Source organism: Zalophus californianus, chromosome 3 (assembly GCF_009762305.2).
Source record: "Zalophus californianus isolate mZalCal1 chromosome 3, mZalCal1.pri.v2, whole genome shotgun sequence".
NCBI classification, from domain to species: Eukaryota; Metazoa; Chordata; class Mammalia; order Carnivora; family Otariidae; genus Zalophus; species Zalophus californianus.
In genome coordinates, this window is record NC_045597.1 from 54,357,110 (window position 1) to 54,373,910 (window position 16,801).

Here is a 16,801-nt window from a genome sequence, read left to right on the forward strand (position 1 = left end):
TTCCAATCCCTGCCCCAGGAATTTAGGTTACTTCCAGGAAGAAAATAAGAAGCAGAATTCTGAACTGAATGATAACCCAAAAGAGACTGAATTTTAAGACAAAAGTGTATGTGACAAAGGCCATTAAGCAGAAGAGCTCATATTCTAAGCTAGGTTAAGTTCTGGAGAAATTTTTAAAATTAATTCATTTTCTAACTTTAGAGTTTGTGACCATGTTGAGATATCACATCCACTAACTATATGATCAGCCTTGACGATACCCCAAGCTTTAGTTCTTCTTGGCTAATCTGAGAGCGTCCATCATCTGAAATGATTTTCAAGATTATAAAGAGCAAGGAAAGGAAAAATGTTCTTGTTCAAATAATACTTTCTTCTGTCACAAAATTTTAAATAGGTACATGTATTATTATCATGAGTATTTCAGAACACTACAGTGAAAATTACTTTCTCAAATAGGCACATTATCTTAAACAGATTAAACCTATTTTTGTTATATCTTAATTGAAAAATAACTTTCACAAATATAACTCAAGGAGTTAGCTATCAGGTACAAATATTTTGAAACCTATTATAAACTTAAAAAGAGTTTAGAAAACTAGAATTTTTCTTTTATAAACTGTAAATAAATTTATGAAGTATAGTTATAAAAATAGCCTTTTAAATATGTGAATTAAATTGAAATATTTTTATACAATCAGCCTTAAAATGTTTCAGCCTCGTCTTCAGCTGAGCATAGTGGGTACTCTCTACAATCTGTACGTTTAACCATTTTTATTTGTAACTGCATTTCTGAGTCATGTGCCAAAGTTGATTGTGTTACAGCAAAGCCATTTGAAGTGTTAGCTATAATAGCCATGTTAATTCATAATAGAATTATTAATGTTAGACATAACAAGATTATTAATATCAGGTTTTATATCAGCTATCCTCTTACTTAGTCTTAGTCATGAAGAAAGGTGAGGAGAAAATGAACTTGAGATACCTTTTTGATGTTGTTGTTTTGAAAGCATTAAATCCTAAAAGTAAATATTTAAAAACCATTATCTTCAATAATATTTTTTCTGTTCCTAAAAATTTGATTCAGTGGAGCCATGAGAAGGAGCACTTTTATCTTAATATGCACAAGTTAAATTTTGAAATGTTGTCATGGAAATAGCATACAACTCTCAGTGAGAAAAAAATACACGGTAGTCTACACTCATTAACATTTTTTTTTAAGAGCTGGTATTTACCTTATAATGATGTTATAACTTCAAATTTTTCACAGAATAGTACAAAAGAATTTAAAGAGAAAAAGTAAACAAAACATTTTATGCCTTGCAACACTCTAAAACTGTTATCTAATAACAAAGAAAAAATGATTGTTACCTTCTGAATAAGATAAAAAGTAAAATACCTGAAGCACTGAACATACAACATTATTGTAAATGTCATTATTTATGGACTACCGTGAAGACAGTGGTAAAAAAGCAAGTTTTAATAAAAAGCTTGAAACAGAATCATTTAAAATATCTTAACAATTTAAATCATTGTAACTTTGTGTTTCTTTTCTTCTACATTTTTACTTCATATGATAGTGAAGGCAACACGTTTATAAATAGGCATTCATAAATAGAAATATATCTTACATACTCGAAATATTTATACAGAGTCTTCCACTAGTCTTCTGTAAGCATTCCTATTGTCTATCTACTGCTATCAATTGCAGGCTTGGAAGGCACATTAGCAAACAGATTAACCGATTAAAAAAAAAAAAGAGAAAATGTATCTGTTATTAAAACAGACCTCTGTTAGTGGATGCTGGTTAAGAACCCAAAGAATTTTCTGAACCTTTTGTCCTATCATTTTTGTTGGCATAGTCTGTTCTACATTGCCCTTTGGCCATGTTAATCTTTCATTCCAATGCGTTTTCTTAGTTCAGCTGCAGTTTTTTCCAGTTGGTGAATGTTCCATTGCCATTGTCTTTTATTTGACTGAAGCTTGTTCACCTGACAATGCAAACGCTTAAGAATTGCACCATATCTCTTATGTTGCACCTATTAAAAGAAGAGTACATGTCAACAGGGCTTGAGAAGGGTAAGTAGTAAATAGCCATAAAGGATATTTTGACTACTCTAAAGAAAACACTTGATTAGGAATTACTCACTGTAAATGATAATGGTAATAAAAATAAACAGGTAATACAGTTAAAAAGTTAAATACAGTTAAAAGTTATTACTTTTAATAACTTTTATAAAATATATAAATATATAATTATAAAATAAATACAGTTAAAAAACAGTAATAATAACTATTCAACACTTATTACATGTTAGATACTATACTGAGAGTTTTTTAGATATAATTAAATTCTTATAATACCATATGATGTGGTAGATATTATTATCTCCATTTTTGTACAAAAAAATCTGAAGATCTAAGAGTTTAAGTAATTCAACCAAGGCTTCATAGCTAGCAAGTGATGGTGTTTGAGATCTGAATTCAAGCAAAGCATCTGTGATGGAGTGCCTTCGAGTTATCAAAACAGTTACCAGTTAGGAGAAATGGTTTCATTCCCTATATCCAGTGGTTCATTGAAACATAGACCCATCCATCTCAAAGATCCAAAAGATCATATAGTCCATAATAATAAGTAGAGCAGTATATTTATGCTGAGCCAGACAGTGCTACTACACTGGAAGGCAATGAAGCACAGTGGAAAGTGCAAGGCTTTTGGTGTCAGGCCATGAGAAAGTAGAAAGGAAAAAATTCCTAATATTAGTGTTAGCTATACAAAAAATACCCAATCTTCTAAGACAGCTTTATTGAGATATAATTCACATATCATACAATCCATCCTTTAAAGTGGACAATTCAATGGGTTTTAGTACATTCAGAGTTGTACAACTGCTACCACAATCAATTTTGAGAACATTTTCATTACCTCAAAAAGAAAGATAGTACCCATTAGCAGTGACTTCCCATTCCCACACCCCCCGTCTTAGCACTAGACAATTACTAATCTTTCTCTTTATATAGATTTGCCTATTCTGGATATTTCTTATAAATGTAATCATACAGTACATGGTCTTTTCTGATTGGCTTCTTCAACTTAGCATAATCCTTTTAAGGGTTTACCATGTTGTGGCATGTATTAGTACTTCATTACTTTTTATTGCCAAATAATATTCCATTGTAGAATAATACCAAATTTTATTTACCCAATTCATCAGATAATGGACATTTGTTTCCAGTTTTTGGCTATTATGAACAATGCTGTTATGAACATTCATGTGCAAGTTTTTGTGTGGATTTATATTTTCACTTCTCTAGGGTCTATACCTAGGAGTAGAACTAAGATCATATGGTAATTCTATGTTCAACCACTTGAGGAATTGCCAGATTATTTTCCATAGTGACGGCACCATTTTTACATCCCCATGATTCCTGTGTGAGGGTTCAAATTTCTCCACATCTTGAATCTCCTCTCTGCTTTTCCCCCAGCAAAGGGTACTCCCTGTTTCCAAGCTCCTACCTCAGCATGGCTTCTTTACCTTTATTATGCCATGGGTTCTTTCAACAGTATGGTGAAGAGTATGGACTCCTTAGAATAATGTTTTTAATGCATCAAATAAAACATGCACGATTACAAAGGAAATCAATTATATTGAAACACAACTCTGCAGCAGTAGCAGAGGAACAGGGACCAAGACACTCTAAGTATTCTAAAGTACTGCTGTAAAAATGAAGTGAAAACTTGTCAACTAAAAATTCACATAAATTTCTATAAACTTTGTCTTTTTAAGTCTCCAGTTTTTCTTAATTCTGTAAATTCAGATAATTCATTGAAGTTGGTGAACCAGGCCTACTGGTATGTTGGCAAAATAAAAAAATGATTTGAAAAGGATTAAAATTAGTTTAAATTGAAACATATTAGATATGAAGCTATATTCAAAAGATTTTTTTAAACATTGAATATATTTCTATTTAAAAATATATATTCACTATATATATTTATATATAATATATATTCATTGGTATATTCAATAGAATATATTCATAGGGAGAGTATAATAACTAAATATGCCCATACTCCTGTTCATAGAATATACTCATAGAAATAAAATAACTAAAACAAATTTTTGGTTAATCAATACATTTGGTCAGTTTCACAGTAGCATATCTCTAAAATTATTCTTCAATAGTTAAGCTATGAAACTAATACACAATGGATCAGAGTAGAGATGTGCAAAGTCCCCTTAGGGGGACCCCAGATCACCAGTCAGAGCTAGATGTCACAGAAGATATTGATGTATCTAAAGAAAGAATGTATCTAAAGAAAGAATATCTTCAGAAGAGGTTTTGTGAAGAATGTAGTACATACACAGGAAGGTGAAGGAGTCATGCACTGGTAGGGTCTATTTATCTGACACAAGTATAACTGTTATGGAGATTGGCTTGAGCACCCAGAGCCAGAGGCCAAGAACAGTCAAACTCAGATGACTGACTTGATTTCCATGCTCACTAACTAAAAACTTGTGATAATTTGGTTTCTACTGTAGTTTCCTTATAAGGAAGAAGCAGCACTAATGACTGACATAAGTTATCTGGTTTCCGTGAGAGTTTTATTATTGTAAATTAATAAACTGGTATGAGTTTTATACATCAGTTTCTTGTGAACTCTTCTAGCATCTCTCCATGTCTACTGAACACTGGGACACTAACAAGATTAAGTTTCTAAGTTCACAAGGCTAAAAGGCAGTTTTGACCAAAAAGTGACTTTATTTTTTTTCACATGCCAATATTTCATTTATCTTATTTTGTTTTATTTGAATTCCAGTTAACATATAGTGTTATATTAGTTTCACGTGTATAATATAGTGATTCAACAATTCGATATATCACCCAGTGCTCATCACCACAGGTGCAGTCCTTAATCCCCATCACCTATTTCACCTGTCCACCCACCCACCTCCCCTCTGGTAACTAATGGAATTTAATAAAAACTTGAAACTAAACAAACAAAAAAACCCAAACACAACCAATTAAGACATCACATCACACACACACACACACACACACACACACACACACACACACACCCACCCCACCATCACCACCACCACCACCACCAACAAATGAGCAAAGGAAAAAAAAAAACAAGAAGTGAATTTATAAAGGCAAAGGTCGCATTGTGAGCCTTCTTGAAAGACAGGCATTTGTTCAGCCTCTACTGGTTACATTCAGACTTTGATATGTGTCTTAATATTCAACCTTGAACATCTGTAGGCACTCAGGATGTAAATGGTTCTGTCTAGAACATAACTTTTTGCCTCTAGGAAGTAGATGGGCTACTACTCTCATTAATTACTGTTGCTGGCTAGGCAGAACTAAGAGCAATAGTGAAGGAGGGGTGGTGCCCACAAAACACAGTGGCAAAAAGAAAGCAAAGCCCTGTATAAGCCAAATCTCACCTCATTTCACTACTTTTTTTTTGTTCCCTCCATTCTAGCCACAGTGTTCTTCTATTCTCTAAGCCAACATATGTTCTTATCTTAAGACCTTTACACTTGCTTTTTCTTTTTCCTGGAAAGCTCTTCCTCAGATCTGCATGCCTTGCTCCACTTCTTTTAGGATTTTGCTGAAAGAGACCTACTCAGTAAAGATTTTGATGGCTGCAAGATCTAATATTTCACCTTCTCTCTCCCTGCAATACATGTATTACATATTCCCTTCTCTGCTCCATTTTTTTTTGTTCTTAACCCTATCCTTAGCTAACATGCTGTATGTCTTACACATCTTGTTTAGGTCTGTCTCTCCAACTAGAAGGCAAGTTCATGAAGACATATATTAGAAAGGGTTTTATGAAGAATGTAGCACACACATAGAAAAGTGAAGGAGTCACGTGCTATTTTATTCACCACTCCATTGTCAGCCTAAAAAGAGTAACTAGCACATAGTATGAGCTCAATAACTAAGTTGAATAAATTACTGAATAAATATATGAATAAAATGAGACCGCTTTTGGAAACCAAATGACTGCTACCCTACTTTGAGAAGAATGTTATATAAAATATATTACTAAATTCTGTATTGTTCAGAATGTAACAAAGACTCCTAAAATGTCACTGTTTTACCATGGAGAAAATGCTGCACTTAAGAGACTTGGAGCTCACTGGTTGCCATTTGAATATGTCCTGTAACTTCTCTTCTGGTTGTTCAATCTAAAATTATGGTTAAACATATTTATGGAAGTATAAATACATAGATTTTTAAGGCTATGGTTAAATGACTTTTGACAAATGTATACACCCATGTTGTGTGTGTCAGTATTTCATTCTTTTTATCGCTGAATAGTATTCCATAACACGGAAATTCCTCAATTTGTTTATCCATTCTGTTTTTGAGGGACATTTGTAGTGTTTCTCTTTTGGGGCTATTATGAATAAAGCTTCTGTGAACATTCATATGCAAGTTTTATTTTAAGACATATGTTTTCTTTTTTCTTGAGTAAACACCTAGGGATGGAATTGTTGAAGCATACAATAGGTATGTGCTAACTTCTTAATAAACTGCCAAACCATTTTCTAAAGCAGTTGCACCATTTTATAATCTCACCAAAAATGCAAGAGATTTTCAGTTGCTCCACACTTTTGACATTTGGTATTATCATTCATTGTAATTTTAACCTTTCTATTGGTTGTGAAATATCATACTGTGGTTTTAATTTTCACTTCCTTGTGGTTAAAGATGCTGAGCATCTTTTCATGTACTTACTGTGAAATTTGTTTATATCTTTTGCCCATTTTTAAAATGGATTGTTAAGAGTTCTTTATATATAGGCCTTTGATATGTCTTCTCTCAGCTATATGTATTGCAAATATTTTTACTCCTGTGATTTTGTCTTTTCATTCCTTTTTTTTTTTAAGCAGGGGGAGGGGGTGGTGGGTGGGCATGGAAGGAGAGGTAGAGAGAGAATCCTTTTTTTTAATATAAAGATTTTATTTTTTGACAGAGAGAGAGAGAGCGAGAGAGGGAACACAAGCAGGGGGAGTGGGAGAGGGAGAAGCAGGCTTCCCACTGAACAAGGAGCCCATGTGGGGCTAGATCCCAGGACCCTGGGATCATGACCCAAGCCGAAGGCAGACGCCTAATGACTGAGCCACCCAGGTGCCCCAGCAGAGAGAGAATCTTAAGCAGGCTCCCTGTTGGGGGTAGGGCTCAATCTCACAACCCAGAGATCACAACCTGAGCCAAAATCAAGAGTCGGATGCTTAACCAACTGAGCCACCCCAGGCACCTCTATCTTTTCATTTTCTTGAGAGCATCTTTTGAAGAATGAGGTTTCAAAGTTTAAGGTCCAATGTATCAATTTTTTCCATTATGGTTAGTGCATTTTGTGTTCTAAGAAATCTTTGTTTAACCCAAATCTTAATGAAGATATTCTCCTATGGTTTCTTCTAGAAGCTTTACGGTTTTAGCTTTTACATTTAGATCTCTGATCTACTTCAAATGCAGTGTTATGTATGTTGTGAAGTAGGCACAGGGGTTCATTGTTTCCAAACAGATATCCAGTTGTTCCAGCACCATTTATGATAAGGCTTTCCTTTCTTCATGGAATTATCTTGACATCTTTGTCAAATTAACAAAGTGTGATTGATTTTTGAACTGTGTTGTTCCATTGGTCCATTTATTTATTCTTTCACCAATACTACAGTTTCTTAATAATTGTAGCTTCATAATAAATCTTAATATCAGTTAGGGCAATATTACAACTTTATTCTTTTTCAAGTTTGTTTTAGCTAGCTAGATCCTTTGCATTTGTATATCAATTTTAGAACAGCTTGTAAATTTCTACAAAAAATATCTACTGGGAATTTTTTATGGAATGGTGTTGAACCTATAGATTATTTTTGGAGAAAGTTGACACTAAAATATTGAGTTTTATAGATCATGAACATATTATATCATTCCATTTATTGTTCTTTAATTTCTCATTAATATTTTTATTGTAGAAGTTTTACAAATTTTTTTCATTAAATTTCTTAGCAAATATTTTATGTTCTTTAGTGTCAATGAAGAGTTTTATTTTCTTCATTTCACTTTTCAGTTGTTTGTTGCTACTTCACGGAATCTATATAGAATGGAAATAGAATAGAAAAAAATACGATTTTTTGTTTTAACCTTTTATCCTGTGACCTTACTAAATTTACTTGTTTATTAGTCTTTTTGTAGATTCTTTAGGATTTTCTACATAAGCAATCATGCTGTCTGTAAATATAATTTTACTTCTTTACAATCTTTATGCCTTATTTTCTCTTGCTTTATAGCACTGATTAGGACCTCTAATATGTTTTAGGTAGGATAATACATCTTTGCCTTGTTTCCAATCTTTGGGGGAAAATCATTCAACATTTTATAGTAAATATGATGTTGTTAGCTGTAAGTTGGTTTATAGATGCCCTTAATTAGGCTGAGAAAATTTCCTAGAATTCTATTCTTAATTCGCTAAGAGTTGTTATATGAATGGTGTTGAAATTTGTCTAATGCTGTTTCTGCAACTATCAAATTATTTCTTTTTAACTCCTTCGATTTTGTTAATGTACCGAATTACATTGTTTACTCTTTGAAAAGTGAAAATCAAAACACTCTCTCTCTATATATATATATAGGTAAATACAATAGACAAATGGAGAGGTCACAGCTAATGGGTATGGAATTTCTGTTTTGAGGTGATGAAAATTTCTAAAATTAACTGAAGTAATGGTTACAAATTATCTGTGAATATACCAAAAATCATTGACTTATGCACTTTCAATGGGTGAATTGTATCTCAATAAAGTTGTTTTTAAAAATCAGAATAGTGGTAGCCTAAGGAAAGGGGTACAAAAGAATTCCCTAAGCATGAATGGGCAAGTTTTACATCTTGATCTAGGTAATGGTAACATGGGTGTAAATATATATCATAGTCAAAATTAATCAAGCTAAACCTTTTAATTTGTGTACTTACTCTTATAATTATACCTCAATGAAGATTAGAGTAAAAAATTAATAGGTAATCTCAAATTCCTTTCCAAAATACTTTTTACCAATTTACATTCATACCAATAGTATATTAAAATTCAAGTGCTCCACATATTGCCAACTATAATATTGATAAACTGAGGGACTAAATATGGGACCCCATTGTGGTTTTAATTATTAGTCGGTTATTATTAATTAGGTTAGTAATTTTTCCCATTATTTTTTGGATATTCATGTTTCAAAAAATAAGACTTTTCATATCATATGCTCAATGTTCTACTGGTTTGACATCTTATCTCTTAGTCACTTATATAAATCACAAATACCTTCTCTCAAAATGAGTTTTCTCTTCTCTATTGTTATGGTGCATTTATTATTAATAATCTAGAAATTTATGATATTGTCAAAAGTAATATTTAATCATGCAGTTTGAGTGTGTGTCTTTTAAAAGAAATACTTCTCTGACACAAGTGGGTAAGTTTGTCTCCTATATTGTCTTTAATCTTCCTGGAAATGGTTATATGTGTGTATTATAAGACAGAAATACAATTTTATTTCTAAATTTGCTTTATTTTTCCATATGGCTAACCTATTTTGTTTGTACCATTTATGATTGATTATATCTGTATTCTTATTTCTATTTCATTAATCATTTTATTTCTATTTTAATGCCACTGATAGTGTCTATTTATAATTTTATAATAAATCTTGATCTAGAAGGTAAAAAAATAATCACTTATTCAGATTACTAGAAAAATGTAAGATAAAGTAATGATGTTTCTTAGATAAATGTTTTGTAAAGGTGAGGATTTTTATCTTCAAATTCCTCAGATGCTTTCTTATTGTGGCAAATTAGCCACAAGCAAATTAATCACAAGTAAATGCATCTTTTTAGTTTTCAAATTAATGTCTTAAGGGTGAAAATTACTTGCCCTCAACAACAGATTCTTTTCCATTTTTGTTCTCCATTCATTTAATAATGACCATAGAAATCTACTAGTGGTACCCCAGGGGCGCCTGGGTGGCTCAGTCGTTAAGTGTCTGCCTTTGGCTCAGGTGATGATCCCAGGGTCCAGGGTTCGAGCCCCACATTGGGCTCCCTGCTTGGTAGGAAGCCTGCTTCTCCCTCTCTCACTCTCCGAGCTTATGTTCCCTCTCTCGCTGTGTCTCTCTCTGTCAAATAAATAAAATCTTTAAAAAAAAAAAGTCTACTAGTGGTACCCCAAATTCAATCTCACTTTCAGTTTTGCATATCAGGTTTTTTAATTTTTAATAATAGAAAATATAAAGTCAGAGAGGTTTAGAATACTAATGACTTCCATTGTCTCTTACTCTATTTTAAAGAGTTTCTGATGTCTCTCTAGTAATGGTCATCCTTTTTCACTTGATAATCTCTGCTTTCTAGACATTAATTGAGAACCAAGGTGTTGGTGGAATAAGACCTATAATAATTCTAGGCCACATTTTAATAGGAATGAGTGCTTGCTTTGTTTGAATACATTCCACATATTTAAGTATCTAAATGAGGGAGTTATCTCTATTAATGATTTGAACTTTACTTTTTATAGTTCTTTTTTGTTCTCTAGCTGTTTTAGAAATTGAGAGTAAACTATGTAAATTATAAATATGGTATAAGCTTAAGAAATACCGTAAAACATTGAAATCAGATAATTAAGACTTACCTCTATTTCTTTTCTTAATTTTTCATGTGTCTTTTTTTCTTCTTCAAGAAAACAAGTTTTTTCAGTGATAGATTCTTTTATAGTTATAATTTTATCCTTTAACTTTGTAATGTCTTCCTGTATGTTTATAAAGTTTAAAATATACAAGTCAAACAATGAATGGTCAATATAAGTCCAACATTTTCAGTATTTCTATAATTTAAAAAAACTAACCATCACATTTAATTTCAGTAAACAGGATTAGAATATTATTTTTATAGGTACAAATAAAGAACTGTTATTCAAACAAATAAACCTTTGATTTAAAAACTTAAAATTAATAAGTGCAAGTAAGATATAAAAAAAAGTGGTAGTCATGTCATACTGGCCATTGCCCAGCAACAGTAACTCATAATATAGTATATGTTAATTAAATTGAATTTAAATTAAAAAAATAATAAAAATAAAAATCTTAAATTAAAACTAAGAAAAGCGGTAGTCATAGGGGCAATTGCCCAATAACAGTATAAAGGATACTTTTAAATTCTCTAGCAAGAAATGACAGATATATTGAGTTTATATCTCCCATTGTCTTCAAAAAATAGTATTAAAAATACTACATAGTAGTATTTAAAATTTATTTTAAATTTAAAGTATTTAAAATAGTATTAAAAAAGAAAAATTAATAAGGTACAATTATTAATTGTTATTGTTTATATAATAGCATTAAGCATACAAAATTGATTTGAATTGGTCAGATCCATTAGCCTAAGAAGATAGGGCTTCAACATTTTTGTGAGTCACACTTTCTGAAACAATGGATTAATTGTTCACTGCAATTTTGTTTGACCATCTATTTTTATTAATCCACTGAGGATTTGAGAACAACTCCCTTATGTCTTTGTACATTTGGTGTAGTTGTTACATAACCCATGTATTTAAGTTTTTAAAAGTTGTGAAAATAGTTTCTGACTCTAATTAAGGCAGCTATGGACATTTTATTAATGATAAATGTATTACTAAGTGTACTTGCAAAAAAGGAGTAATAGAAAAAGTTATGATAAGTGGTATTTCAAACCTGTACTTGTTTTATGCGATTTCCTTCTGGATTTTGGAGATTTTGCATAAGTTCCTCTTTTGTTGTTTTTAGTTTTTTAACAAGATCTCGTTTTTCATGTAGTGCAGTCATGAATGACCATTTGCTTTCTACTTCCCCCAAACTATCTTTATGCTCTTTTATTTTTGCATAATATTCATTATATCTTATCATGTGTTCCTCAAAGTCTTCTTGGGCTGCTTCTATGTCAAATTTAAGCTTGACATTTTCTGTATGTAAGGATTTGATTTGAGTTTCCAGGTTCCCACACTGAAGTTTGGCATGCTCTATGGCAGCATCTTGCTGATAAATCTGCCTTTCTGTTTCTTTAGTTTCTGCAGAGACAGATGCTATTTGTTTTTCAAGTTTATGGAGTTCATTCTGTAAAATATTTCAATATTATTATTATTAATTCATGATATTCAACATTAAGAATGTTATTGTTTTGATCCATAAGTCTGTAGTAAAATCACAACATAAAAAATACATATTTATCAGATATAGAAAAATTGATATACAATAAAAGGAACCATTCAATAAGTAACAAAATTATTTTATAATGTTGAAGGGAGCCCAGAGTTATATATTTCTTACTTTTTAATGTTCATCTAATTCAAAATATTAAAATTTTATCATTTGTACCTACAAACTCAACAGGAGATTGAAGAAAAGAATAGCAGCAACTCTCTGAACAAAAAAGCGACCACTTTCTGGAAGGTAGGAAATATGGAGAAGTGAATCCGAGGCGATATACGGGAAGACAGACCGCAGGGGTAGGGAGCCTCCATCAGCCCCTACCAGCGAGCAATAGAGCAGTGGAGCACAAGATCGGAACTTTTAGAAGTTTGGTTCACTGAGGGACGTCACTCCAGTGGCTAAGCGGGGGATGGAACCCTTGCTGGGACAGTGTGGTCTTGGGACCCTCAGGGTCACAGAAAGACTGGGGGTGCCTGAGTATGGCAGAGCTCCCAGGTATTGGAGCAGGGAAGCCGGCTGCAAAGACGGAGCCGAGGAGTGGGCTCTCAGCTCGGGGTGGCCATAAACCATCATCCGCGGCACAGTCTGGCCACTGCTCTTCCAGCAGAGACCCAACAAGTGGCAGATCTGGGGAGACTCTCTCCTTTTCCTCCCCTGGGAGGAGTGGCACGGCAGCGCACTGCAGGAATCTGCTGGGTTTGGAGACTCCACATGGGGTCGGGTACCAGAGATAGAAATGCTCAGTCACAGGCCGGGTGAGCACAGAGTGCAGCCAGAGACCAGGGAGACAGGAGTGACTGGCTGCTTTTCTCTGAGGGCACACTGAGGAGTGGGGCCCTGAGCTCTAGGCTCCTCTGGGACCAGAGACTGGGAGGCCTCCATTTTCATTCTTGTCCTCCAAAGCTGTACAGAAAGCTTGCAGGGAACAAAAGCTACAGCAAACCGGAGCAGATTACTTAGCCTAGCCCCTAGCAAGGGCGGGGCAATTCTGCCTCAGGCAAAGACATTTGAGAATCACTGCAACAGGCCCCTCCCCCAGATGATTAGCAAGAACAGCCAGCCAAGACCAAGTTTACCAATCAATGAGAATGGCAAAACCCCCACACTAAGGGAGTACAGCACATAGAATTCATGGCTTTTTCCCCCATGATTCTTTAGTCTTTCAAAGTTAATTTTTTTAATTTTATTTTCTTCTTTTTCTATTTTTTTAGTTGAATTTTTCTTCTTTCCTTTTTCAACCAACAGCTTATCAATCCCTTTTTTAACATCTTTTCTAATTTTTCATTTTACAGTCATATTCTATCTCTTCATTGTATTTAACCTTACTTTTTGAATATATATAAGTTTTTCTTTAAAATTTTGGGATACAGTTTCTTCTAACAGACCAAAATATACCCTAAATCTAGTGTATGACGTTGTCCTAGTCTCCCGCCTGTTCACAATCTTTTTTTTTAAATTTTTTTCATTCTTTTTTCAACCAACTTATCAATTCCTTTTAAAAAATCTTTTTTAATTTTCGTCTTTACAGTCATATTCTATCCCTTCATTGTATTTACCCTTATTTGTGTGTGTGTGTGTGTGTGTGTGTGTGTGTGTGTGTGTGTGTGTATTTCTTTCTTTAAAATTTTGGGAGGCAATTTCTTCTAACAGACAAAAATACACCCAAAATCTAGTGTGTGGCTCTGTTATTTTCACCAGGCTGATCATATTCATTTTCCCCCCTTTCCTTTCCCCCGGGTTTCAGGTCTCTTCTGATTTGTTTAGTGTATATTTTTCTGGGGCCTTTGTTACCCTTTTAGCATTTTTTTAGCATTTTGTTCTCTCATTCATCTATTCTCCTCCGGACAAAATACAAGACGGAAAAACTCACCTCAAAAAAAAGAACAAGAGGCAGTACCGATTGCCAGGAACCTAATCAATACAGACATTAGTAAGATGTTGGAACTAGAGTTCAGAATGACGATTATAAAGATACTAGCTGGGCTTGAAAAAAGCAAAGAAAATACCAGAGAATCCCTTTCTGGAGAAATAAAAGAACTAAAATCTAACCAAATCAAAATAAAAAAAGGCTATTGATGAGCTACAATAAAAAATGGAGGCTCTAACTGCTAGGATAAATGAGGCAGAAGAGAGAATTAGTGATATAGAAGATCAAATGATGGAGAATAGAGAAGCTGAGAAAAAGAGATAAACAACTACTGGATCATGAGGGCAGAATTTGAGAGATAAGTGATAACATAAAACGAAACAACATTAGAATAATTGGGATCCCAGAAGAAGAAGAGAGGGGCAGAAGGTATATTGGAGCAAATTATAGCAGAGAACTTCCCTAATTTGGGGAAGGAAATAGGCATCAAAATCCAGGAGGCACAGAGAACCCCCCCAAAATCAATAAAAATAGGTCAACACCGCGACATCTAATAGTAAAACTTACGAGTCTCAGAGACAAAGAGAAAATCCTGAAAGCAGCTCAGGACAAGAGGTCTGTAACCCACAACGGTAGAAACATTAGATTGGCAGACCTATCCACAGAGACCTAGCAGGCCAGAAAGGACTGGCATGATATATTCAGAGCACTAAATGAGAAAAATAGGCAGCCAAGAACACTATATCCAGCTAGGCTGTCATTGAAAATAGAAGGAGAGATAAAAAGGTTCCAGGACAAACAAAAACTAAAAGAATTTGCAAACATCAAACCAGCCCTACAAGAAATATTGAAAGGGGTCTTCTAAGCAAAGAAAGAGCCTAAAAGTAACATAGACCAGAAAGGAACAGAGACAATATACAGTAACAGTCACTTTAAAGGCAATACAATGGCACTAAATTCATATCTTTCAATAGTTACCCTGAATGTAAATGGGCTAAATGCCCCAATCAAAAGACACAGGGTATCAGATTGGATAAAAAAGCATGACCCATCGATATGCTGTCTGCAAGAGACTCATTTTAGATCCAAAGACACCGGCAGGTTTAAAGTGAGGGAGTGGAAAACCATTTACCATGCTAATGGACACCAAAAGAAAGCTGGGGTGGCAATCCTTATATCAGACAAATTAGATTTTAAACCAAAGACTATAATAAGAGATGAGGAAGTACACTACATCATACTTAAAGGGTCTATCCAACAAGACGATCTAACAATTTTAAATATCTATGCCCCTAACATGGGAGCAGCCAATTATATAAGCCAATTAATAACAAAATTAAAGAAATACATTGACAATAATACAATAATAGTAGGGGACTTTAATACCCCCCTTCACTGAAATGGACAGATCATCTAAGCAAAAGATCAACAGGTAAATAAAGGCTTTAAATGACACACTGGACCAGATGGACTTCACAGATATATTCAGAACATTCCATCCCAAAGCAACAGAATACACATTCTTCTCTAGTGCCCATGGAACATTCTCTAGAATAGATCACATCCTGGGTCACAAATCAGGTCTCAACCTGTACCAAAAGATTGGGATCATTCCCTGCATATTTTTGGACCACAGTGCTTTGAAACTAGAACTCAATCATAAGAGGAAAGTTGGAAAGAACTCAAATACATGGAGGCTAAAGAGCATCCTACTAAAGAATGAATGGGTCAACCAGGAAATTAAAGAAGAATTTAAAAAATTAATGGAAACAAATGAAAATGAAAACACAACGGTTCAAAATCTTTGGGATGCCGCAAAGGCAGTCCTAAGAGGAAAGTACATAGCAATACAAGCCTTTCTCAAGAAACAAGAAAGGTCTCAAATACACAACCTAACCCTACAGCTAAGGGAGCTGGAGAAAGAACAGCAAATAAAGCCTAAACCCAGCAGGAGAAGAGAAATAATAAAGATCAGAGCAGAAATCAATGAAATAGAAACCAAAAGAACAGTAGAACAGATCAACGAAACAAGGAGCTTGTACTTTGAAAGAATTAACAAGATTGATAAACCCCTGGCCAGACTGATCAAAAAGAAAAGAGAAAGGACCCAAATAAATAAAATCATGAACAGAAGAGGAGAGATCACAATCAACACCAAAGAAATACAAACAATTTTAAGAACATATGAGTAACTATATGCCAGCAAAGTAGATAATCTGGAAGAAATGGATGCATTCCTAGAGACGTATAAACTACCAAAACTGAACCAGGAAGAAATAGAAAACCTGAACAGATCCATAACCAGTAAGGAAATTGAAGCAGTAATCAAAAATTTCCCAACAAACAAGAGCCCAGGGCCAGATGGCTTCCCAGGGGAATTCTACCAAACATTTCAAGAAGAATTCATACCTATTCTTCTGAAGCTGTTTCAAAGAATAGAAATGGAAGGAAAACTTCCAAACTCATTTTAAGAGGCCAGCATTACCTTGATCCCAAAATCAGACAAAGACCCCCAATAATCAAAAAGAACTATAAACCAATATCCCTGATGAACATGGATGCAAAAATTCTCACCAAAATACTAGCCAATAAGATCCAACAGTACATTAAAAGGATTATTCACCACGACCAAGTAGGATTTATTCCTGGCTGCAAGGTTGGTTCAACATCTGCAAATCAATCAATGTGATACAATAC

The 16,801-nt window shown here is 33.7% G+C and overlaps 1 protein-coding gene across 8 annotated transcripts in view; it reads right to left on the reverse strand.

The window, feature by feature from the left end:
* Positions 1–230: 230 nt before the first annotated feature.
* CCDC122 (coiled-coil domain containing 122) overlaps positions 231–16,801 on the reverse strand; it is a 32,875-nt gene continuing 16,304 nt past the window's right edge. For 6 of the 8 annotated variants that reach the window (XM_027591396.2, XM_027591402.2, XM_027591400.2 and 3 more), the window contains 3 exons: positions 11,743–12,141; positions 10,686–10,802; positions 233–2,036 (listed from right to left, as the gene is read on the reverse strand). In XM_027591396.2, coding sequence (XP_027447197.1) covers positions 1,887–2,036; positions 10,686–10,802; positions 11,743–12,141 — 666 coding nt within the window. In that variant the 3' untranslated portion in view covers positions 233–1,886. Of the gene's footprint in view, positions 2,037–7,376; positions 8,114–10,685; positions 10,803–11,742; positions 12,142–16,801 lie in introns of those variants that run through there. The other 2 variants (XM_027591397.2, XM_027591399.2) reach the window with 2 other exon arrangements.